General features: G+C 42.3%; 1 protein-coding gene across 2 annotated transcripts in view; it reads right to left on the bottom strand.

The window, feature by feature from the left end:
• Positions 1-24,368, bottom strand: part of CAB39L (calcium binding protein 39 like) — a 69,416-nt gene continuing 45,048 nt past the window's right edge. For both annotated transcript variants that reach the window (XM_075421649.1, XM_009942786.2), the window contains exons 4-9: positions 20,823-20,941; positions 15,205-15,373; positions 11,625-11,684; positions 10,004-10,069; positions 9,175-9,318; positions 1-1,947 (exon numbers count right to left, since the gene is read on the bottom strand). In XM_075421649.1, coding sequence (XP_075277764.1) covers positions 1,768-1,947; positions 9,175-9,318; positions 10,004-10,069; positions 11,625-11,684; positions 15,205-15,373; positions 20,823-20,941 — 738 coding nt within the window. In that variant the 3' untranslated portion in view covers positions 1-1,767. The remainder of the gene's footprint in view (positions 1,948-9,174; positions 9,319-10,003; positions 10,070-11,624; positions 11,685-15,204; positions 15,374-20,822; positions 20,942-24,368) is intronic.

Here is a 24,368-nt window from a genome sequence, read left to right as displayed (position 1 = left end):
TGCCTTTAATAGCTTGTAAATTTTTATTTTTTAATTCCAGGCAACAAAGATGTACATTTGTTGTGTGTATCTGACATTTGAAAAAAAAAAAAAAAGAGTCCACAATCTGTTCTGTTTCATCCCTTTTCTAAAGCACATAAATTAAAGAATCGGTCACCCCAATATACAACAGACTTATGAGGGAAAAAGTCTTGTTCTGTTTTTACAATTCAGTGTCACCTTTTTAACTGAAGCATTAGCTAGAGTTTTAGCTAGGTAACTATCTTACAGCAAAGAGGAAAACGCAGAAGTTAGGCTGTCCAGAGAAATTCAAGAAATTTCCGCTCCCTGCTCTCAAACTCCACTTCCTAATAAAGCATCAGAGTAACATTTTAATTTCCCGCTAGAAAACAAAAGACCCCAAAAACTCTTCAAACTCAACCTGGGAAACACTGTTTGGACCACAGACCTTGCTAAACTTAAGCATCAACAGTGCAACTATTTCCGCTTCTACAGCTTCAGTGCAGAACCTGAATTCACATCGGGATGGAGAAGGACAGAAAACGCCAGACCACAAGCAGCCTTTGGTGCCTGGGGTACACTCAGCTTGGGTATCCAACAAACGCCCTCAGCTTTGAGCAAACCCGCAGACTCAGGGACCCTGGGCCACTCAGCGGTTCAGGCCGAGGCCGTTTCAGTATCCCCTTGCTGAACTCGGCTCAACCCCGGCTTGCGCAGCCGGGATTTGAATCTGGGTGGGAAGACGCTGAGGACCCTCCTCTCCTGCTGGGCCTCAGCGCTTGGCATGACTTGGCTGGGAGGGCTGGACTAGATGACCCACAGAGGTCCCTTCCAACCCCTACCATTCTGTGATTCTGTGATTCTGTGACTCAGCCACGTAGCTCTGGTCACCACCCAGTATTATTCCCACTGAAACTGGGGACAGGCTTCTCTGCTGATTTTAGTAGGTGCAGGATGACTTTATTAGCAATACAGCACGGGCCTTGACGGAGGGGGGTTGCTCTTGCTTTCTTCCCACTGGGGAGTTTGTGGGCACCGTGTACCCGGGGCTGCTCCTCGTCGCTCTGCTTGGGAGCTGGTGGGAACAGCCTGTGCTCTAGCACAAGGTGGAGTGCGTACAGGAAAATGGGAGGCAGGCAGAAACAGCTCATCTGGCTGGTGTCTTCATCCATTCCCTAGCACTGAATAGAAAACCTCTGATCTAGGGGAAAAGAAAACTTAAAAGATGAAAGAACACAAAAATAAAGCAAACACATGACCTTCACTGCTTTTTCATCTCCCACTGTTTTGACTAAAGAACCCGGTCTGTAAGTGCAGCTAACTCCAGAGACGAGCGTACTCTTTCACAGTCTTGCGTGTGTGCAGCACTAGAACAAAGTCACAGCTATGGGTGCAAAGGAACAGCGTTACAGTCCTCGGAAGACCTACTCTGTGCACTCACCAACAGCTCGAGTTTGCTGACAAAGTTAGGCAAAGAGGTTCATTCTTCTTGAGCATAAACGAAAATCTGTCAAACCAGCTTCTATTACAGAGATTCTAAACTGACATAAATAATAATAGTCTTGATTAAAAATAATATATTATTCTAGATTTTTGTAGTTTTTTAGTTTTCATGTAAAACCCCTATACTCTTGACATCTAGGAACAAAGACAAAATAAAAATCAGGCACTTGCTGTGCCTTCTCAAGCACTATTGTGGTGTTTAAGGGACACAGAGGAACTTAACAAATGAGATTAATGCCTACAGTGGAAAACGAGAGGACTTCTTCATGCCGTTGGCTTTTTCAAGTCTCGGATTTGCTTGATCAGGTAGTTCTTCTCATCAGTGAATTGTTCATCATCCGTCCTCTCTTTCTGGAAATTGCTCAGAAACTCAATTAGCTTGGGTTGGTTTTTCAACAGGATCTCCACAATAGGCTGTGTTTTGTTTGGACTGGCCACAAAAACCTAACATGCAAACAAAACCAGGCACAGCAGGACAGAGAGAGAAAGAGAGAGGAGCATCAGTCACAACATCCCCAGACGTTACCTTCCACCCAGTCAGCTGCAGGCTGGCAGGCAGACCCTCTGCTGCTGCACACCTTGTCCCAAGGCAGAGGAGTTACAAACACGCTGGTTCGACAGCAAACTGAAGCAAAGCTATGCCTGCGTGTGGTGTCGCTTCCCTTTAATTTTGCTCTCTGTTGCTAAAGCGTCTGATTGTAAACGCAGCTGTTGCGAGCGGGCTATCAATTCTCAGTCTCTTCCACATGCAAGACTTAAATAGACAGAAATTAATTATCAGGAGAACGGAAAAGCTTTGTGTCAGTATTGATATCATTTCCATACTAAACCAGGCCTAAAATTAGACTTGCCAGCTTTGTTTTGGTTTGGAAAAATACGTCAGAGGCTCCACTTCCCTCTGCCTAATCCATTCATGGGAGCATGGAAATTTCCAGCAGCAGGAGCCCCGTGGTGTGCCCGGTGCCGTCGCTGCCCTCGCCGAGAAGAGCAAGAGGGCAACGCAGGGAGGTGATGTGAGACACGGATACTCACCCAGCACAGCCAGCCCAGCGCTGTCAGCTTATTGGTCTCCTCAAATAGTAAATTTTAAGAAAAAACCTAGCCATGACTGATTTTTGCTCCTGCAAAAAGCCTAAAGCCACCGAGTTTCCCAGCTCTGAACACAACCCCCTACACCGCAACGCTGTTTCCTTAACATTTTCTCTGCCATACGTGCTGCCTGACGACAGGAAACTTAAGGCCGGTTGTAAAGGCCGGCGTTGAGAAGCTCTTCCCAGGGACCCGGGGCTGCCGCGGAGACGCAGGCGCTTCGGACGTCGGTCCCGGGGGCAGGCGGTGGGAGCACCCGTGCAGCACACCCCCGGCCACCGCCCGAGCAGCTCCCACATCTGGCACGCACCAAGGTTACCATGGCTGGTCAACAAAACACCGCCCGGGCGCTTGTGCAACGACATAAATAACTCGAGTTATTCTCTACCCGAAGAGAAGAAATAAAGGATGGACAGGACTGGAAAGCGTCCAGTTTCCCTCCAAGCCTGTTCAACCCAGAATGAAAACAAACATCTGCTGACGGTACAGAATGGCATGTTGGCCGGCCGAGCGCAGGCAGCACCACCACTCGCCCAGCCCCAGAGCCGCTGGCTCCAGAGCCGGGGCTCTTCTGAGGGTTCATTTATCTCCGCTGAGGTGGTGCCCACAGGAAGACCTGGGCCGTGTCGAGCTGCACAGGGAGCTGCCGTGTTACGTGATGAGGACAGGCACACACCATCCCGGAGGGCTGCGGTACAGCCCCTTGCCCCCAGAAACAACACCTGGTAAAGCCTGGGGCAGGATTCAGACCGGACCCATCGTTAGGCTTCGTACGTCCCAATTAGGGGATGTTATATGAGTGGTGGGGAAAATGCCACATGTGGGGAATGTGTGGAAGGAATGGGGCTCGGCACATGTCAACAGTGCCACACTAAGTACTTCTGCCCAGACAGGAAGGTGAGGCTGCTTTTCTTATTCCATGAAGGTGAGGCAAAGCATCTGCTCTTAAACCTCGGCATCCTGATGCCTTAAGAGCCCTAATCCCTTCTTAGGCCTTTGTCTCCTCTGGATCCCTCCTCCTCAGGTGGCTCCCAGGAGTCCCTGCTTCAAGGTACTTTTCCTTCTCCTCTGGGGAAAGAGCTGCAACCTCTGCCACGCTGGCTGAAGGCTCCCTAGCCCAGTCCCAAAATCTTTTACAAAGTTTTCCTTGATCTAGTGGCCAGGCTGTGGTCCCTGTGACAGTAAAACACCTACAGTTATCCACAGTCTCTTTGTACAGGTCTCCACATTGCCTTTCTCTGATCACCCTGAGCTATAATTTCAAATAATTTCTTTTTATGCCCACTTGTCACCTAAAGCTTCTGAAGAGTGGCACCAACAGCCCCAACTCCCAAGGACCCGTTCAGAGCGGCCGCTCTAAAATAACAGCTTTCCTGCGAGTGCAGCATCTTAGTGGGGACCCATCTCTCAGTGGGTCAGACATTCGGTTCACAGCTCTCACTACACTTCATGGACTGCCGAGAGCCGATTGTTCTGTCGCTGCCTGCAGCACCTCAAAGCAATAGCTCTTCCTTTGCAAGTCACTTTGATATGCTGCTACTGATGCTTTGATTCCCCATATGAGAAATACAGAAGGGTTGGGGATGTAAATCGCCACTGAAAGTACTTTACAGCTTTCCAGTCTGTGCCTTATCTAGGGAACAGGAATCTTGAGATCTCGTGGGTATGAACGTTCGGCTCTGGCTGAGATTGCGGCAGTTCATGTGCTCAGCTCTAGCGGCCCCACGATGCAGCTCCCCACGTGCTGACCTACAGCAGGTCACCATGCTGACGGAGGCTGCACACTTCCAGTATATGGACCGTGATTAAGCCCTAAGTTGTCGGGACAAGCTTCCTTTGAGAAAAGCAGTACGTAAGCCTACAGGCAGGGATGAGGAAAGTAACCATTACAGATCTTCATTTAAAGTTTTAAATTTTGGAATTCAGTTCCCCCTTTGTGACCAGGAGCAGAAAACGATAAGTAAACTGAAAGGACCCAGATTTTCAGAAATAATCTGATTATGGCCTGAGCTGGAAGGGCTGAACATCTTCCTTCAATGAATATTAGGCCTCCTCATAAAGATAACTGAAGGCTGACTCTCAAAATGAAGAAATCTAAATCATCCTTCTTGTAAAAGCTATCTGGTCTGTGAAGAGAACTGGAAGGTTTTAGTGATAAACATAGTAAATACCAGCATTTCGTATTGGTCATAGAACTGGTATTACCAGAGCAAATAATTAAAGAACTTCGTTTAATAGAAGACATCACATCCTGTTTATCTTCCTGCTCGGTTATTTATAGATCATAATCTTCCCCTTGCAAAACTGTCAAATTCAACATTCAAACAAAGATCATCTTGATTGTCAGCCTTGCTCAGTGTCAACAGGAAATCATAAAGAGAGAATGTTAAAGGACCAGAAAATTCCTGAAATGTTATTCAATACTTTGGCTAAGCAAACGGAATCAATTCTGCCAGTATCAACTAATCAGCTTCACAAAGCCCAGGATTAGGACCACCATGAGACTTTACGTTTAAAAGAGCCCTCCATATTCAGATCTCTGTATTTTCACAGAGGAGAAGATAAATCCCTGAAAACAGAAATAATGATTAACACTATCTGGAACATTTCTACTAAAATGAAGTACAACTGAAGCTAAAACACTTCACACAGAACTTTGTTTCACCTATGGTTTTACTATGAAAGGCTGTGTGTTCTAGAACTCTTAATTCAGATAGATGAGAGAGGCAGAGACCAAAACAAAGAGAGTACCCATGTTAAAATTCCAACTCCAAAAATAGCTGTTTCAGCACAGTTCCGTTTCGTGAATATTTGCTAAAGGCCTGGAATGAAAATCAACTCTGAAGCTTCAAAAGTTGTCCAAAGTTGGACTGTCACTCTCTTCTCCATTAAAAGTCATACGCTGGATTTCTTCAAACAAATACCAAAATCACTTGATTAGAGAATCTGACCTTGTTTCCTTACAATTAATAACCAGGAACCACCAGCCTCTGGGACTACAGCAGAGCAAAAGCCATTACAGAGGTTGGGTACGCTGGATTGAGTATTTTAAGACTTACTCAGGGGTCACGCACAATCTTACTGTGTCAGGAAACTGCACGCAGAAGTGCGTTATGGTTGGCGTTGCTTATAGCGTAGTGCTTCACGTAACGCTTCTTGCCCTGTAAACTCTCCAGCTAAGAAACAGAGAGGACACATCCCCACAGACATGGTTTCAGCTTCGTACCAAGAGGAAACTGTCAGTGCAGTCAAATTACGTGAGACCATTTGCAGAGCAAGCTGCAGGAGGTAGCTCTGTAATGTGCATGAAAGTGAATGGAAAAATGAAACCAAGGTCACAAAACACAGTGTACCCATTCTATTTTTAGATTTAAACAGTAAAATACATCTTGCTAAATGTCTGCTTAAGAACAAGAAGGTTACATAATCCAAATTCACCGCTACAGGGTGTTTTCCTCAAAAGAATCTAATTGTTTACGTGAAAGCCAAGAGAGGTTGCTATTAGCCTTTACTCCTAAACGCATAACGTCAAAGGAATAGCTGCACCATGTTCACATACGTCTGAAAGCTTTGCTCTCCCCTACAGGGAAACTCACAGCAGCCTCCACTAATAACTTCCACAAATCTATCACAGGAGCTGGAGAGCCCTTCCCAACATTTGGTCTTCAAAGTGTGCATGCTCAAGACTGGGACCTCTCCACTGAAATCAACGCAGAGAAGAACCGGTGACTCCTGAAGCGTACAACTCCCGGAGACCCCACTGAATTATTTATGGAGGAGGAGGAAACAGGTGAGGTGCGTTAGCTTTTCCTAATGAGTAAGTACTGGCTAATCCTCATGCATACATTGTCTGGGACATCCAGATTTCCAAAGCAGCTGCAGGCCTTTAGGATGGTGCCACAAGGCAGAAGCTCCATTTTGCTCAGGCAAAAGGAAGAGAAGGAGCTGGAGCTTGGAGGAAGATGAAGCATCTCCTCAATGGAGAACGGAAGGACGCACTGCAAGTGTGCGCTCAGTTTGTCTTCAGTTTCCCACCCAAAGCATCCTGGATGAGTGGAATGTTCTCACAGCTTGAGGGGGTACTGGCATTTTCAGCCATGAAGTGTGCCTGCAAAATATTTTTGCACTAGAGGTGCTCATAATTTTCATCTCTATCTTACAGTTTTGAACCTTCAATAATTAGAAATTGCCTCAGAGAGGTAAGAGTTGTACAGCTTTTTGGGGGTTAGCTGGGGGCATGGGAGTGTTGGAATCTGGATGCTTACAAAACAAGCACTTTTTCATTTCAACTGTGTCTAACTGGCGAATCATCTAAATCAGGTAATTTAAACCCAAATCTTCTGGCAGCTCAAACAGAGCAGCAAGTATCCACTTCTCAGTAGTCCTTTGATTTCAAATCACTGTGGTTAGTCTACTGTAATTTCAACCAGGACTGCACAGGTATTTTGCAAGAAATAAAACGCAGACGTAGTTTAAAATTTATGAGAGTGAAAGCTGAGGACAAGATTCCTCTCCCAGTTATGTTAGCATGGAATTATTGCAGCTGACAAGAAACCAGGCTGAGAGGCACTAACCCAGAATCAGGAGGCAGGGACACTGAAGAACAGGGTACAACCAGCCAGCAGTGTTTTCCCCCATTCTCTTAAATATTTAAGGACTTCCTTTAGCAGCTCTCAAGAAGTCAGAATTCAATTTAAGGAGTGAACTCGGAGGAGAACACTCTTCTCTGACCCGCTGTACAAAGCTAATTCACAATGCAATTTTCTGTAACACTCCCTGAAACTCCCCTGCCCACCAGGGAGAAGCTGAGTGCTTCTATATCCAGCTAGCCCAGATCCTCAGTGAGGACCTAAAAGGGGAGCTCTGCTGCACCTCTAGATTTACTCTAGTGTGCTGCCGGTGGTTATAAAGAAGCAAATTCCAGCTGATCAGGTTCTGCTCTGGGTCTGTGTGTGAGACAGCATGAGACACACCATGGCACCACTTAAATGCTGCCGACAGGTATTGCTGGAAAAAAACAACAACATCTCATGGAGGTTAGTGTCCAGGGAGGGAGTTTGGCTCTTTCAAATGAAGAGACACAATGTTTCCACCACACACTCTTTGTTCTGCTGGGCATCCCAAGTCCTCAGCATTATGTCCACAGGGTAGCAATTGCAAGTGGTCAAGCAAGGCTGAGCCTACAGTATCTCCTCTCTAACTGGAAATGGGATGCAACACACTGGAAAAGGAAAGGAAGGGAGGAATGGGAAGGCAGAACGGGAGCAACAGCAACGCGTGACATGGTTGCACACTGCAATCCTTTCAAGTTAGTCCAAATCCTTTCAAATGCTTCTTAAAATAAGCGAAATCAGCTGTTCCCAAGGCCTATCATTAATTCAGAAACAGCAATCCACGTGTTTCATACATAAAAATCTTGCATTTATTCACAAAGTGGCTAAGAGCCCAATCCTCTGGTCCCTTCCCTCCATAGGCATCTCAAAGGCTGTAAGTGTTTGGAGCCTGACTGCTCACTTATCTTGGAGCCACATACCTCCTGATAAGGAGGATGAGCAGAAGTTACAGGGGTTCAGCTGACTACGGCAGAAGTCAGCAAGGGAACAGCTTATGAAGCTGCTTATTTCGGGGAGTGACTTTTTTTTTTTTTAATCCTCCTTGAAGCTTTTTTTTTGGCAACAGAAAGCTTTTTGGAGAAGCTGCACATCCTCTAAGCCTCCACACCGAAGATCTGAAAGCCTTTTTCCAAATCAGAAATGGCAGAAGAACAAAACCCAAGAAGTGACCCTGAATTAGTGGAGGGTGATGTAACCTTCTCGCAATAGATCTGGTATCTTTCTTAACTATCTTGGGCAAGAATATTCTTATGGGCTCAATATTGCTTTTCTGAAAAATCATTAACAAGCTTATTTACACAGTTTGAAATTAACGTGTTCATTCCAAATTAAAGGAAGTTTTACATAATAACAGTCCAACGCCCTCTCTGTCCCAGAGCAGAGAACTTTTCTGACAGGAAAACAGTAAACTTTTCACTTATTAACATTAAGCATCATGAAAAAAGGGACACTGGTTGGGTCTGGTAGATGTTTAAGACTGAATTAATGATTGCTGCAAAAGGACAGAAGGATTAAGCTCATTTCAAGCTCAGATTTACCAAATCTTTTTAATACCTTTAAAAGGAAATTTAAAAGCGCCAGCATCATCTACTTTTATTCTTAATATAGAGGGGTGTTTTTTTTATCTTTACCCGGAATCCCATTGTAAAATGACCTAAGAGTTGGGGGAAAGTACCCTGGATATGACCTAGAAGCTGTGTATTTTGTTACCTGTAGCATCCACCTCATCACCATTTGAGTGACTACACTTTGCACAAACCAAAATGATGATACTTAAGACCTCACCTGAAGAAAGGCCAACAGGTATCAGAGGCTGAGTGATAGAAACGCTTTCAATTAAGACATTCTCAAACACCGGAATTGACTGTAAACCCCAGCCTTCAGCCTTCTTTTTCTTTTGCCCACCTTGAAAATCACTTATATGAGGAGAAGAGAAAGTCTGCCATCTCTACAGCTCATACTAGCTCACCTTGAACACGTGGAATGCTTCAAACTGAATGTTGGGGCTTTTATCTCGCAGCAAGTTCATCATCAGCTTCAGATTTTCTGGTTTGCTGATGTATTTTGTCATGATGGCAAAGTTGTGTCGGTCCAGAATCAATTCACCCAGCAGCTATAGACACAATTACAAAATAAACATTTTTTTTTTCAGTTCACCACGTTATTTTTGAATGCAAAGAAAGTGGCCACATATTTTAAGGCTTGCCTAAGAGGTTTCAATGTCACTACCTTTAAAAAAAAAAAGTAACTAGACTTGTTATCGTGCAGCGAGTTACTTAATGCCCAGTAGTGCTCATCATCTAAATACTACAGAGAGGGATCCCACACATGGGCTGGGTGCAATAGGAGCTGGTGTGAGCCAGCTGGGACAGAAGCAACCGCAGTGCAGCTGTCCCACAAAGACACCTTCACTTCATTCGGATGTTACATTAACAGGCCTATCTGGTCCCATCTGCAGGTCATGTCAGACTTGGCGCTGCAGCAGCAAGCAGCACCAGACAGAGACTATCACGATACTCCAAACTCCATTCTAACCTATGTTCTGTACCAAAGTACAGATTTGAGGTCAGAGGAAAAATGACAGTGCTTGTTCCATAGAAACTGCCCAATGCTTCGCCAGAGATCCAGGAAACAAAAGACACAGCAAGCTCTTGTGCATTGTAAGAAAAGCATCCCAAGCCCTTACTTCTTTTTTGTTAGAAACTAAGTGGCTGCTGCATTGCCATACATGCATCTTGATATTCCACATAACACGGAGTTCAAATTCAGAAGGAAAGTGCCAAGAAACCTTACTTTACCTTCAAAGATTGTCTCTTTGTTACGTAGTTCTCAGAATGAAGGAGTTTTTCATAATCCTCAAAGATCTAGAGTAACAAGAAAACACAAATGCATCCAACTCACGTTCATCCTTCCTCCTCCTGGTCCTTCCCAACCCAGAGGAGCAGCAAAGGCCACAGCAGTGCCACCCTCTAATGCTTCCCTGTCATGCCAGGCCCAGCTCTCATGGCCTTTTTTCTTGGCTGGTTATCACGCAGTGAATTAATGCCCAGGAGCACTCCTCTTCCAAATACTGCAGCAAGGGATACCACATATGGACTGGATGTAACGGGAGCCAGTGCGAGCCAACTAGGACAGAAGTAAGCCAGCGCCTGTACAGCCTTCTCTTACGAGAGGGTGAATCTGCTGCCAGGACACACGGGTCCAGCAAGTAATGTCCACTCACTTGTATCATCATCATGACTTGTTTTGTGATTTAACGCAATACCCCAGACAGTGATGGTGCATCCCGTACTGGTGTATGCCAAAAATTCCTCTTGTGAGGTGCCACCTGCCTTGAGCAGCTCATTAAAGCCGTTTGCCCAACGAGGGTCACTAGGAGTGGAGCGCTTGCTGGCTTTTGCAGGATTGGGCCAAGGGAATCTTGTGGTCAAAAAGACCAAGAGAGAAGGCTACAATATGTTTGAACCATCTAGCAAACAAGCAAAAAACTCCAACACTGTTGTCCAAGAATCATCTAAAAAATGCTCATTTCAACAATTTATACTTAAAATCTTAAATGTTAAATAAAGATAGAACGGGGACTGTTCTAATGCAGCACTTCAGTACAAAGACACAAAATTAGCACAGACACTAATTTTGCTCCAGTTAAGCTGCATTTGTGACTCAGCAATAATAAGCCTGATCTTTATTTAACCTTCTTGGTAATTCTAGAATAAAAGAAATCGTCTTCAGCCTTTTCACTTTGGCAATGAAATAAAGAATACCTCAGGTAACATGAGAACATAAACCGTAGTCTAATTCCATGATCTGTATCAGTCCAATTTAGCTGATTCTAGTGGAATTTTTCTGACCCACGTTTGATTCAAAACCAAGCCAAAAAAATCAAAGTGAAAAAAGGCAGCAAAGCAAAGGAACTAATTGCCTTAGGATGGTAAGAAGAATACTCACACCTCAGTCCCCCAGTTAGGTACATGTAATTTCCAGAAATGATAAAACTTCTTCCAGTAACTCTTCTCCTCTGTCCAAAAGTATTATATATGACACTGGAATGGCCCTATCGGTGCTGGAATATCACATAACTCTTTAAAAATGTGCACATTTTCTCCTCTATGATCTATTTACATACAAAGTTGACAGTTCCATTCATATATGAGGAGATAAGATGCATGCAGGGAAGAACAAAATTTGCTTTTAAACTATGAGTGCTCCTGAAGCCTTGGCACATGTCCCCATGTGTGTGCAGAGGGGGAACCTGTATTTCAAACACCATGTGACGACTCTGCTTTAGTAAAAGCAATGCTTAGTTTTGCAGTCTTATGTGACTATTTTATGTGGAGCATGAAACCCTCTGCTATTGAAAGCACACTTTTTCCAGCCAAGCATGATTTTTAAAAAAAATGTTCTGTGATTTACACTTACCACATCATAATTTTGTTCCAGAAATTCTGCCACCAACAATTTGTGTCGCGTCAACAGGTCCTGGGGAAGAACAGAGGAAGGTTACCTGAGAGAGCATGCTCATTTGATCGTCCCTTGATTCTCAAATGTATTTTAGCATTTTTTACCAGGTCATCTTTTACAAGGTATTTATAACGTGATTTCTACAGACAGAAAGCATTTAAAAACAATACTGCATTGTGTGGAAATTAGGATTTTAAGCAGAATTCAGTGAATGCTCACAGAATTAATATAGAACTATTCTAATGCTTGCTTTTTATATTCCTTTTCATTTGCACATTTTCTTAAGGTCATTGTGCAGAGTACTTACAATAAACCACGGTGGCGGAAAGAAATAAATTAAATTAAAATAAACCCTTTATGGAGGGATCAGCTATGGTCCCAAAGCCAATCATGATCTACATGCTACCCCGCAGTTAGAAAATTATGCTAAGTTTGACCAATTGCTATTGCTCATCTCCAATGAATACAACAAGGCAGACTCAGATTCAACCATTCTATATATACATTTATGTATTTAAAGCCTAAAAAAGTTAGGCACCAATCTAAGCCAGCCATCCAGGCTCCCTCCACAGCCACTCCACCCCCCGAAAGGGGTCTCAGGTAGGTGAGATGAATCCCTTCTGCAGCTCTTCTTCTGCCCAAGGTGGGCTTACTGACACAAGCAGCAGCAGAACCTTTAGTCAGCTGGATGCAATGACTCCCATACTAAAAGGCCAACTAATTAAAATTTAAATTAAAGCAACCTCTCCCACAGAATAGGAATGCTGGTGCTCCACGACAAAGATGCAAATGTTCAGCTCCAGAAGAAATCAAGTCTCTTTACTGGATGAATACCTACGAAATGAAGTGTCCAGGCCAGTTAAGAGGCATTTTAGTTTATTTTTTATCTTATTGCCTCTTTTAAAACATAACATTCATCACACTAAATGGCTGATGAAGTCCATTCAACCTGGTATTTTTTTGGTGAATCAGTTTCTGCTATCTTTTCATCATCTTTTCCTTGGTTTACCTAGCAGTCAGAGATGGAACTTGATAAGCAGCTGAAGCAGATGCACAGACACATCCTCTACAGCATTACAAATAAAAGAAATCCTTTACATACTAATCTTCTAATTTATTTTTACCATCAATTATAAGAGGAAAGCAGAGTGCTATAAAATGCAGTACATGTTTTTAATACATTCCTTTATTTAGCAGGACTGCAATGATAGCAGTTTAAAAGGCTGAGTGCAACAAACATGATTCATAAGCTTTTATGCCAGGCACTTAGGAGGCAAGCACAACATTTTTCAATAGGGGGCACAAATAGAATATAATCCAAAATGAGTTTTTCATAGCAAATCACAAGAGAACGTGGAGCAGCATTATTCAATCAGCACGCTTTCCAACCGCTGCTGCTACCTTCCACAGCCGACTGTATTTCAAAAGACAAGCTGCTTTCCTCTGCATTTTTAGCAGTTCTGTTTCCTCTCTGCAGTGCACCTGGCTGAATTTAATTAAGAAGTACATCTCCAGATCATCAAAAATTCCACCACTTCACTACTATAAATATCCTCAGACTTTAATGCACATTTAATTAGCCCTCCTCTGGTTGCACAGACTATCCAAGGCTTTCAACTCTGAACCAGACACCCTGGTCGCAACACTACAAACCCAACATGGGGGAAACAGAACTGAAAACACAACTTCAGTAATCCAGCCAGCGAGCAATCATAGCACTTATTTTTATGGCATTAGAAATGAGGTAGCTCCATATTTCATGATTCAGTCACTTCCACATCACTTCTTCCTGTTCCAGCTATTCAGAGTAACAGACAAATAGGAGATGAGATGAAGACCTCATTTACTTCCAGAGCTGACCATGTATCAGGTCAGGCAATTTAAAATAAGTAATTTTAAAAAATGCGGTTTATAGATTTTCCCCAAGCATTTTAAAAGGCGATTTCTACCCTATGTCTGAGGATGAACTGCCCTCATACTCCACTCTTTCCAGTGCACATGAGGATGTAGAATCCTGTTTCTAAATCCTGCTAAAAATACACTCAGATCACAGGGGACAGAAGTAAGTTTCACAGCTGTAGATCCTTGAATGACAGCAATCCCTCTTTTCTGGGGAGGGTCGCAGCCGTCTGCAGTCCCTGCCACAGCTTAACTGACCCTTGTCCCCATCCTGCTTCCTGGCTGGGCTGAAGACTGTCCATCACCAACCACACACTGCTGTCCTACTCAAAGCAGGGCCTGGGGAAAAGACACAAATCACTTCTGTCAAGCTGGGAACAGAGTCCAGGAACACTTTTGCTGACCACAGACAAATACTCTCCCGAGTGCAGGGTAAAATGTCAGAGACAGAGGAATTAAATATCTGTTATGTTGCATTTTTATACAGTCCTATACTTTTACTTTTCTGTGTTTCTGTGCTACTTCCGCTTTCATAAGATTTAGCTAATGAATAATGGAAAGATGTTGCTGTCGATTAACAGGTGGTTTGAATTGGTGATCCTGCTCAGCTCATTACTGAAGAACACAACTTCATCTCCATTATGCAAATCTTTACCCCATTCAGTAGGTTAGTAAAAACTAAGGCCGGGTTTCAGTATGCGTTGAATTGCCGAGCTGAACTCTAAACATTCCTTACAGTTATTCCTAAGGTCTGTCTAATCATGCTCCTAATTAGCTTTGAGAGGAAAGAATGAACATCTTGTTTCTATGACAGCAAGGATGAAAAATGATAGAAGAAAAAAGGAGTTATGTCCATATTTAGAAGAAGTCTTTACCTGAAAAGAACTTTCCCCAGCTTTCTTACATTATTTTTCAGAAATAAACTATTCTTCCCTGTACATTAAGCTCACAGGCACCAAATTTTGCTCAAAGACTATACTAGCACCTTGCAGGAAAGATGATGGTCACATACAAATGCCAAAAAATTTGGCAAGCTTCACCCAACTTCATTTTTAATACAACACAGAGACTCTATATAGAGCCTAACCGTGCTTTCACCTCCTTAGCTCTTAGCAGCATGGTCCTTACACTGAACACAAAAGTAAACATATGAATACGTTGTAAATCAATCAGGGGGCACAGCATTAATCTAAACTTGACTGCTGTACTCAGAAGGGACAGCAAAAATTACAAGGATTTCAAAAGTGAGTTTTAAATGATTCCTTCCCTTTACTGGTTGTGGTCATGATGGGTAGTGGTTTTGTATCCAGGGGCAGGTAGGGAGAGAAAAAGGTTAAGCATTTTGCAAGAACCATATGTAACACATGATTAATTTGAGTTTTAAGTGGTTGCACAAAAGACTTTGGGTTATCAAGATGAACAACATTAATTCAATACGGTTTTACATTTCACTAAAGATTCTTTGCAGACTTGATCACTGTTGTGAATCCTGCTACAAACAGACCAAGGATTAATTATATCCTTTACCGAACAATAAAAAAAGCCACTCAGTTTAAAGGCAACATAACATTCAGCGGTGACTACTTGATGGAGTGTCATTTTTGACACAACGCTATGATGCAGGTATTAAATAATTTACCTTGAATGTAGCAAAGGCATCAGAAGCTATATCAAAAGTTGACATCTCCACGTATTTAAAAAAATCTCTGAACTGTTCCGAAAAAAGTATGATTTTGGCCAAGGGTTCATGCCGGATGCACTCTCTCAGCATAATTCCACAGCGTAAGGCAATATTTGGGGATTCATATCTGAAGAATGAAAATAAATGGAAAAGATCAAAATGTAGAAGAACAAAGATAAACGCGCACTTTTGCAGCAACAGGGAACTTTGTAGCATAGGGAATGCGTGCGCCAGGGGTGACACAACACACGGACGGCAGCTCCCAGCCACGGTGCTGCACCCAGCTTCAGGACCTCAGCCCAAAGCCAAGGAGCAGACGCACAGATCAGGCTGCCATTGCAAACCTCTGCCTTCTCAAGCCAAAACACATTTCGGTGTAAATGTGCTTTTTACACCTCCTCTCTGTGGAAAGACTGTGGGGAGCGTCTAATGTTCCAACAGAGCTTCTCCACCCTTTTAGATTTATGAGAAAGCAAAGCCCATATAATATAACAATCTCCCTTTGCAGATTGAACTCTGAGCTCCTCAGTTTATCCAAGAAAACTATAACACCTCATGACCATCCATCACCTCCCACTCCTCTTCTAGAGAACGTTGCTCTAGAATATTAATGTCTAGTGAGGAAGGTAGGAAGAGTCTATCCAGGCAGTCTACACAGGATTAAGCTTTCTGTAGCTCTGAAGATTTTTTTTTTTTGCAGTTTAGGAGGAATTCTGCTCAATCACTCCTCTGCAGAAGCTACAACTTTGTTCAGGAGAGAAGTATTCGTTCCTCAAGTTACAATCCTGTTATGGCACAGACATTCCAACGGCCAGGAGCCAGTACCCTTCTGGATCTTGGAGAGGGAGGGAAGGGGTGGGAAATTCAGATAATCTTCTATTTCTATAAAGTTTTGATTTCTTTAAAGCTGAAATTAATCTGAAACAAAACGGTGACAAACACATTTAAAAAAAAATAAAAAAAGGATGAAATCCAACAGTCAGGAAGGACTTAAAATGAGCTTCCTCCAGCAATCTTCAGTCACGCGAAAGTGGTGAAGTGTAAGGGGACAGAAAGCATGCTCTGTTTTAATAAGCTGGGTATACTATATGAGAATTGTGTATTATCACCCGGAGCTTATCAGCATCGTTCTTCCTTTGCAGAATTAATTCTTAGCACTAGGCTGAGACACAAAAAAAAGAAGAAAAACACAAAATGCCATCTGTGCTGTAAGTGAGTGGGCCCTCAAATTTACCACCAGCTTGCAATTTAAAAGAAGGGTAGTGTTTTGCGAGCATACCAGAGCTGCATACTTCAACCTGATGTCAACAATAGTTGGCTTAATGAAAAATGAATTACTATTCCAAACAGGCAAATGCAACTTCCCACCCTCAAGGAAATGCAGGCACTCCAGCCCCTATTTGATTCCTTTTGGGAAACATTTGCAAATGTGAATTTATAACTCTGCAGATAATGGAGATTCGCTGATGCTTCTCGTTGAGGCACACCTCAACTCCATTAACAGCAATACTAATTTTCAAGGAAAAAAAGGCGGAGTTGCTCCTAGGAGCGCAGCCAGGAAAATATTTAATAGTTGGCTAAGGAATATTTTGGTTGGAATAAAAGCAAATTACATTGTTTCTAGCACAATAACTTTTTCAAACATTAGCATCAACAGAGTAATTCTTCGTCAAATGCTCCATTATCTGGAAGTGTGTCATGGACCTTTGGCTGCTCACATAAGCGAGGGAAGTTGGGTTTGGCTCCTGGAATATGCCTGGAAGCAGTTTACAGGCTGCCCAGTCATAACTGGCATGTTCCCTGCACCCACACTTACATGCAAAGCCACCAAGCAGGAATGATAGAAATGCGTTTCAAAATCACTTCTAACGAGCAATTAGTGCTCTGTGCTGACGCATTGCCGCAGCAGAAGAAAAATATTGAGGAGTTCTCTGTTCGGATGAATTTACAACCTAAAGAAACTCCCATATACTGACTACTGAGGGCAACCAGAAAAGGAAATAACGGACTTGAAATATTTCAAAACACTTATTGTGGAGGCTGAAAGAGGCAAGACTGAGAGCAGACATGCATCTCAGTGCAAAGGGAGTCTTACTTGCATGGCTAGTGCAGAAGATGGTACAAGGTAAAGAACACAGGCAGGAGACTAGGAAGGCATCAAGCCTGGGAGAAACAAGGTCTTGACAAACAGCTATATTCTGATCTGATTTTACACTAACTTCTATAGCTTGAGTTTATCCTCGGATAAGGAGTTTATCCTTGGACAAACTCAAGGGGAATTCTGTAACTTCAGCCAATACACCATTAAAGCTTTCACTGCACTGTGATATGAAGAGATCATCACAAAACAGATCAGGGCAGTGACTGAGTACATTAGATAGCATGCGGCATGATACATATTCACAAAGGACCTTACAAGTTTACGACTTGTGAGAAACAATGCAAGTGCCATAAACTTGAAGTCCTCTACAGTACTGTAGTAGAGGGAAAATATTTTCGATTACAAAGGACCAAAGTTATTTCTGGGCTAATGCAATACGCTGACACTGGAGAAAAATATTGGCCCAGATATATGCATTACTCTATATACACCAAACCTTGCATTCATCTGAAATCCTGCTCATACACAAAACCTGCACACACCAAAAATAAGATACTATTCAAGCAAGTCCTCATGCAGCAGGAAGGTCAATTAACCTACCAAAAAAAGGTAAAAAAAAAATAGTAGTAAACTATGTGCTGTATGTTTTTCTGAAGCTGAGAAGCTGGAAGGAAGCAGCCAACAAGTAAAACGAAGCCTAAAAGGTAAGAACAGTTATCTTAAGCTGGCAGTGCCGCTGGAGTATCAGGCAGGAAACACTGGACGGGAGCTCTGATGCAGGATCCTTCCCACTCAACAGAGCTCATATTATGCAATGAAAAAGCAATCTTGTGTTGATGCTGTTGGGAAATGACTGTCAGGGGGCAGAGGAAATTTTGCATCCAATACAAGTAAAACAATGACAAGCCTTCACAATAGTCCTGGGCTGTTTCTTTTATAGTCACGGTAGAAATTTTTTTTTTTTCCTTTCTCCAGATAATGTCATATAACAAACGCTGAATGGTACAAGCCAGCCAAGCCCACTTTTCCTTTCCTTTAAGCAGATTTCTATTTCATATATTTCATTTAGCATTAAATAAATATGAAAACGTGTCCTCAAGTCATGTTTTCAAGTAGTGGTGTCTTACATGAAGTGCATGTTTCCCAGTCTCATAGCTTATTGCACACAAGCACCACACACTCCCTGCATGCAGCAAGCTGCGTGGACAGGGCCCTACACTTGCTGTGGGCAGACATTTCAAGTATAATTTTTAGACAGTCCCAAGCAGCAGGACATAAGCAAGTAATGCAGCATCGTGTTTGAGACCATTACACTGCTCTGCAGCAGCTGCCCAGATTCCATCAGGGCTGGATAGGACCGTCGTCTGGATTACCACTGATGAATTCAACAGCACTTTCTAATGAGAAACTCCAGAAATGGCAATTCTGGTACAGAGCAGTGCTGTGGACAGATAGCCAAGAAATCAAGAATAAGGAGCCAGAGGCCCAAGCCAACATGGACACGCTGCCACACGCAGCAGCAGTCTCCTAAGTGATGCCATTTAAACACATCCTCTGGCTCAGGTCATCTACAGTAAAATGTCTGTCAGCAGTACCTATGCATAAACAAAATCTTCACTATCATCTTAATATTGTTACAGATGCCAAAGAGTATCTGGGACGTGATCCAAAAATATTTTTTAGCTTTAAATAAAGCCCAGACATATGGTAGCAATACATGCACAACGTGCAAAAACAAAATGAGTGAAAAAAAAACAAAGACAGAGAAAAGGGAAGAAAGTTATTGTATCTATACATGAAATTGAAAATAGTTGTACAACTTCATGACAACTGAGAGAATTATCACCACTGTGCTGAAATGACTAGGTTAAGGTTTATATAAATGGTGAATTTTAATGAACAAATGAAACTAAAATCCATTTAACTAGCTTACCCACTTCCTTTCTGAGGAAGCTGGCATTTAGTAACAGAAAACAAGTCAAGAGTGTCAAAATTAAAGATAAATCATAACAAATCACTATACTTGTAAGAGCAAGACCTAACCCAGGCCAGCCATCTGCTTGGGCTCCCCATCGCCCTGCCTGCAAGGAAGGCAGCGAGTCCAGGCCTCCTCCCGCCGCAGGAACCAAGAGCTTTGCCACCACCTTCAACCACAAGCTCCCAGTCCTTCAAATCCCTGGTACTGACTAGTTCTCTTGGTTACTCTTTTCCCCACTCAGCTGTGCTGGAATGTGGCCAGTTTTGAAGGAAATAACTATTTCAGAGGACTCCTGTGCCTATCCCTGTCCTGGCTCCGGTCTGCCCCTGGGAGAGGGGGAAGGCTGAGGGGAATTTTACGCTTGGGGCTGCAGCCTTGTCCTGCACAAATCTTGGATAGTGCTTAAGTATTTTCCTAACTCTGGCTGTGGAGCAAAGGGCAAAAATGCAAATCTTAAGCCTCAAGAGCAAGAAAGACATTTTAAAAATTAATTCTCTTAAGAACCATTAGTTTGAAAGGCTTATGTCATGTTTTTGAATGGCTGTTGCTAGTGTGACCATACAACTACTATGAGAGTCCGTGTTGTTTCATACTGATCAGCTAATAAATGCACTTATTTCTACATCAGTTCTTTAATCCCAATCACATCTATTCTCCTTTCCTTATGGGGAAAAAAAAATATCCTGAATCTTGCTTCTTTGGCTTCTGCAGTTTAGAAAACCAAGCAGAAAACAGTAGACTTCAAGGACTGGAAAAGCCAACTTCTTGGCCAAAAGAAAAGGGGACAGAAACCTCAAGAGTTTTAGGCCAATACTCATGCACTGCTGAATACCGCTACAACTGATGTGCTCTCCACACAGCAGTCTGTTCCCCCTCCTTGGCTGACTTACTTGGGAACCACTGGGTTACAGCTGAGCACTGACTCCCTCAGAGGTTAAAAGACAGAAAAAAGATTTAATGCTGAAAGTTGTGGAGTTCATTACTGAATTAAAGTTGAAGTTCACATGTGGCTACAAGCATTGGAGAAGTCTGCCCCACAGACACAACTATTCTTTTTATGCATTTTTCCTTCCCTCTGTTCCACCACATGGCGGTCCAGCATTTGACTCCAGTTATTTACAGACACCGCTATAAGTCAATCCTGCAATGCAAAAAAGGTCTAAATGAAACCCAGCAGTTGTCAACAATGCTACAAAAGAGTTTAGGGCAAGAACTGAAGTACACATCACGTGGGGAGCAGTCAAAAACAATCAGTGCATAATTATTCCAACATGAAGTTTGGTGTAGAAATAATGGCCAAATAAAATACTCCAGTCATTAAAATGCATACAGTTATGTAGAAAGTCAATATGAAACAAAATAAGAAATCTGGAAAAAATAATCTGAAAATCCTTTTTTTTTTTTTTTTTTTAAACTAAAAGTGAGAAAGTAGATCAACTGCAATGCCAGCATGTTCCAGGCAATGCTCTTTAATGAAAAACAAATTAAAGCACCCACCCTTTTAGAAGCATGAATAGGATATGTGGATGGGCACTAATGTATTCCACAGTAGGGCTGCGTGTGCCAATTTGTCTTCTCAAGATGTTGTTAAATATCTGGGAAACGTCCTTTTTGCCCTGTTAAAGAAGCAAAATGTATCTTCAACTGGAAAAACATGAACAAATTACCATTTACTATAATCTCTATTTAAAGTGGAAATGAAATTGAAAACAAAACAAGTCAGTCTCTTTTTTCTGGGCTCTCCACAGCCCCACCACCTCATGCTTGCTGTTTCCTCAATGCCACAAGAAGAATTCCTCCGTTGGGTGGCTCTGAAGACTACTGATCCCCCCACTCCCATTTACATCTCTCTCTTTCTAAATGAAGATGTGCATCCCCCTTATTCTGTCAAGCAAGTCCCTGGCTATCTTAAATAGCAACATTAAAGTACCAAAAAAGCAAGTCAGTGTGTACTATTGCTCCCACAGCCTCCAACTTCAAGATGTCAAGCTAGTACCAAGTACACCACCTCATAGCCTAGATTTAAAAAGCTAAAGGTTTTCATTATTCAAACGCAATCCACGCCAAGTGTGATTGCGTTTTTGAAAATCAGAGTGAAATTTAAAACTGTGCCCATTATTTCATCACGAAGAACAAAATAATTACTACTGATTAAATGGCTGCACCACAAACATGTCTTTGTTTTAGTCACAACTAAGATCCTTCACTTTGTCCCAATTTTCTCCTGTATCTACATGTATCTGCACAATCGCTTTTTGTCTTTGAGGGCTTCCCTGCGCAAACAGCTTTTCAGAAGGTCCCTCCAAATTATGTTCTATTCAACCATAGAGTTTGCCAATACGTCTTGCATTAGAAGTCCTCTTCCTCCCCCAACATTTTCTCCCCCGGCCGCAGGAGACAAATTGATGTGTGAAATTAATGTAGGGGGGAGACCACTGCACTATTGACCAGTAACCAAGGCACTGGGTCAGCAGCGGGTCACTATGCACAGGGCAAGCTAAAGTAAAAGGTTACTTCTAATCTGTGAATGCTCATTGATCTCTCTCTCGAGGACAGACATTCCTTGGTGGAGAACTTATTGAACATTTGAAGCCAAGGAGCAGATAGTTTCACACAGATGGAAATTCCCTGGTTTCACCTCTGCAAATAAATCACTGCTGAGAAACACAAAATATTCTGCTTTCCTGCTCGTTCCAACCCAGCTGGCTTGGAGACTTGGGGAATTGGAGAATCGAATCAGAGCAGGTCAGTCCATCTGCCTTTGTCTGCAACACTTCTGACCACTGGACATTCTCTTAATTAGGCTAATTCTTTATAAAGTCATCCCATTCTCCCCTGTCCTTACAACACCCATAATGTATGTCTGGAACCCAGTGATCTCCAGCTGCTTCAACAGTTACTCCAAGATTAAAACAATCCAGACAAGAGAAGAGCTGTTAAAAGGGCGAGGTGAAAATGGCCATAAATTAAGTGAGCCCCTCTGCTATGCCAAATTTTACCTTGGTTAGTTACTATTAGGTGCACTGCAGCATTATACCAAATAGCAGAGAGGAGATATATATATCTCTACATATATCTCAGAGAGGAGAGAGATATATATCCAATTATATCCAATTTTCTAGAGACCAGCTATCGGGAAAGCCAAAGGTTGGTCTCTCTGGGTTCTCCTGGAGGGAATGGAGTCAGATAGGAGGGAACAAAGGCAGACTTCCCTCACCACTAGACATCTATAAAAATTGTAGGAGTACTTTTGCAACACTCCTTACTTGGATCTGTGACTCGATTTTGCCATATAATGAAATACATATGGCCACTGAAGCACAAGATAAAGCAGCATGGAGAGAAAGCGGCTAGACAAGAACAAAAAATCTGCACAGGATGCCATTATATAAATAGCAAATTGCATGACACTTATACCATAATGTAGCTCCTGTTTCAAGACAAAGTAAGGGAAAGCTTCTGATGTCACTGGTCCTGGGCTCGTGGCTATCTGCTGCCTCTGAGTGGCTTTACAGTTTGTGAACCTTTAGGCTTACATGCACTTAGTAACATAGTTTCTTTTAACTAACTTTTACTCTATGCACACTTTCCTCAGTTCTTCAAAGTTCAACAATAAATTTCATATTTTAGATTTCAAAAAATCCAGTCTGATCTTGATTCTGGGCTCCTGATCAAACCCAACTTTCACGCTTCATAACAGTATCATCAGCAGAATTATATATTGTTTCTTGAGTGGCAGAAGCAGCAAACCTATGTTTTCTATTGACGCGTGATGGACACATGCAAGGACATGACAGTCTTCCCCTACATGCACACCCACCCTAGCCACACATGCTGTAAGTGTACTGGCAGATGAAACATGAATGAGATAGGACTTGAGTATCTGCTTCTGCCTTTTTCTCGGTGGGGGCATTAATTCTAATTTCACTCACAGCCATCAAGTTTCATGAAGTCTTTGAAAACATATCTTCAAAAGTTAAGTACAGCTGTGCAAAATTTGGATCACAGGGGACAGCAGGGTTGGTGAGGAGGAGATGGAGTCAGGATAAAACAAAGTAACCTACATAAACATTATTCCCTTCAGAAATTACATTTTCAAGTAATTTATGATTCTGCTTTCCATCATTACATGCGGATCAAAAAAATAATTTGCATGTTTTAAAGAGATGAAATTACTTGTTCAACAAAGAAACCTAAATGCCAGCTGTGGCCACCAATATAACAAAATGAAAGCAAAAATGTTGATGAACTGAAAAAGTCTATGGGAATATAAATAGAGAGCAGCAAATGCTCCTTTATCTTCTTGTTCAATAACATTTCATCTCTACTGTTTTGCCAAAAAGAGTATCTATAACGGTTTTGTTAAACGATTGAAAAGCTTTTATCATGGAAAAATTCATTTTGCAATAAAAGTTATTAGAACTGTTTGTAATACCAATAATTCAGTAACACATTTGGTATTTTATTCAGTGCTTGCATTTGAACACTGTGGGTTCAATAAGTTCAGACAGAATTTTTTGTTTGACAAAAGCAATACAGACTGTCAGGCAACTAAAATAAGGCAGGAGTTTCCCTTCCGTGGTGTATCTGCTAGTAGTATCTTCTCTCTTGTAACTGAGACATTTAACAGTAACCAGAGGTGGCAGGGAGGTAACAAATGAAAGGATCTGAAGAAATTCTAGCATGACAAAAAAAAAAAATCTCCTGAACTCAAGACCTTAGGAAGAGTGAGAGAACTCCACTAATAACATTTTCAAAAAGTAATAATAAATAAATCAGTCAGTCCCTTGAATCTTGGCTTTACTGGAGATGGAGGGAAGAGAAGGCATAGCAAACATTCATCTCCCATCATTCCTCCCTTTCATTCACTTACAAAATGGAAAGGAAAGAAAATTAAAGCAACAACAAATAACTTCAATAAGGGGAGAAATCTTCCACAAGAAAGTAACTCCCACAAGAGGTGACTCCGAGAGTATCAGACTCTCTGGGGAACCGATCAGATGTCTCTGGGGAACTGCATTTTAAATTCAGCAGCTGCCTGTC

Source organism: Opisthocomus hoazin, chromosome 1, assembly GCF_030867145.1.
Source record: "Opisthocomus hoazin isolate bOpiHoa1 chromosome 1, bOpiHoa1.hap1, whole genome shotgun sequence".
Classification (NCBI taxonomy): domain Eukaryota; kingdom Metazoa; phylum Chordata; class Aves; order Opisthocomiformes; family Opisthocomidae; genus Opisthocomus; species Opisthocomus hoazin.
Note: the sequence above shows the minus strand (reverse complement) of the source record. Positions and strands in the feature narration are given on the sequence as shown.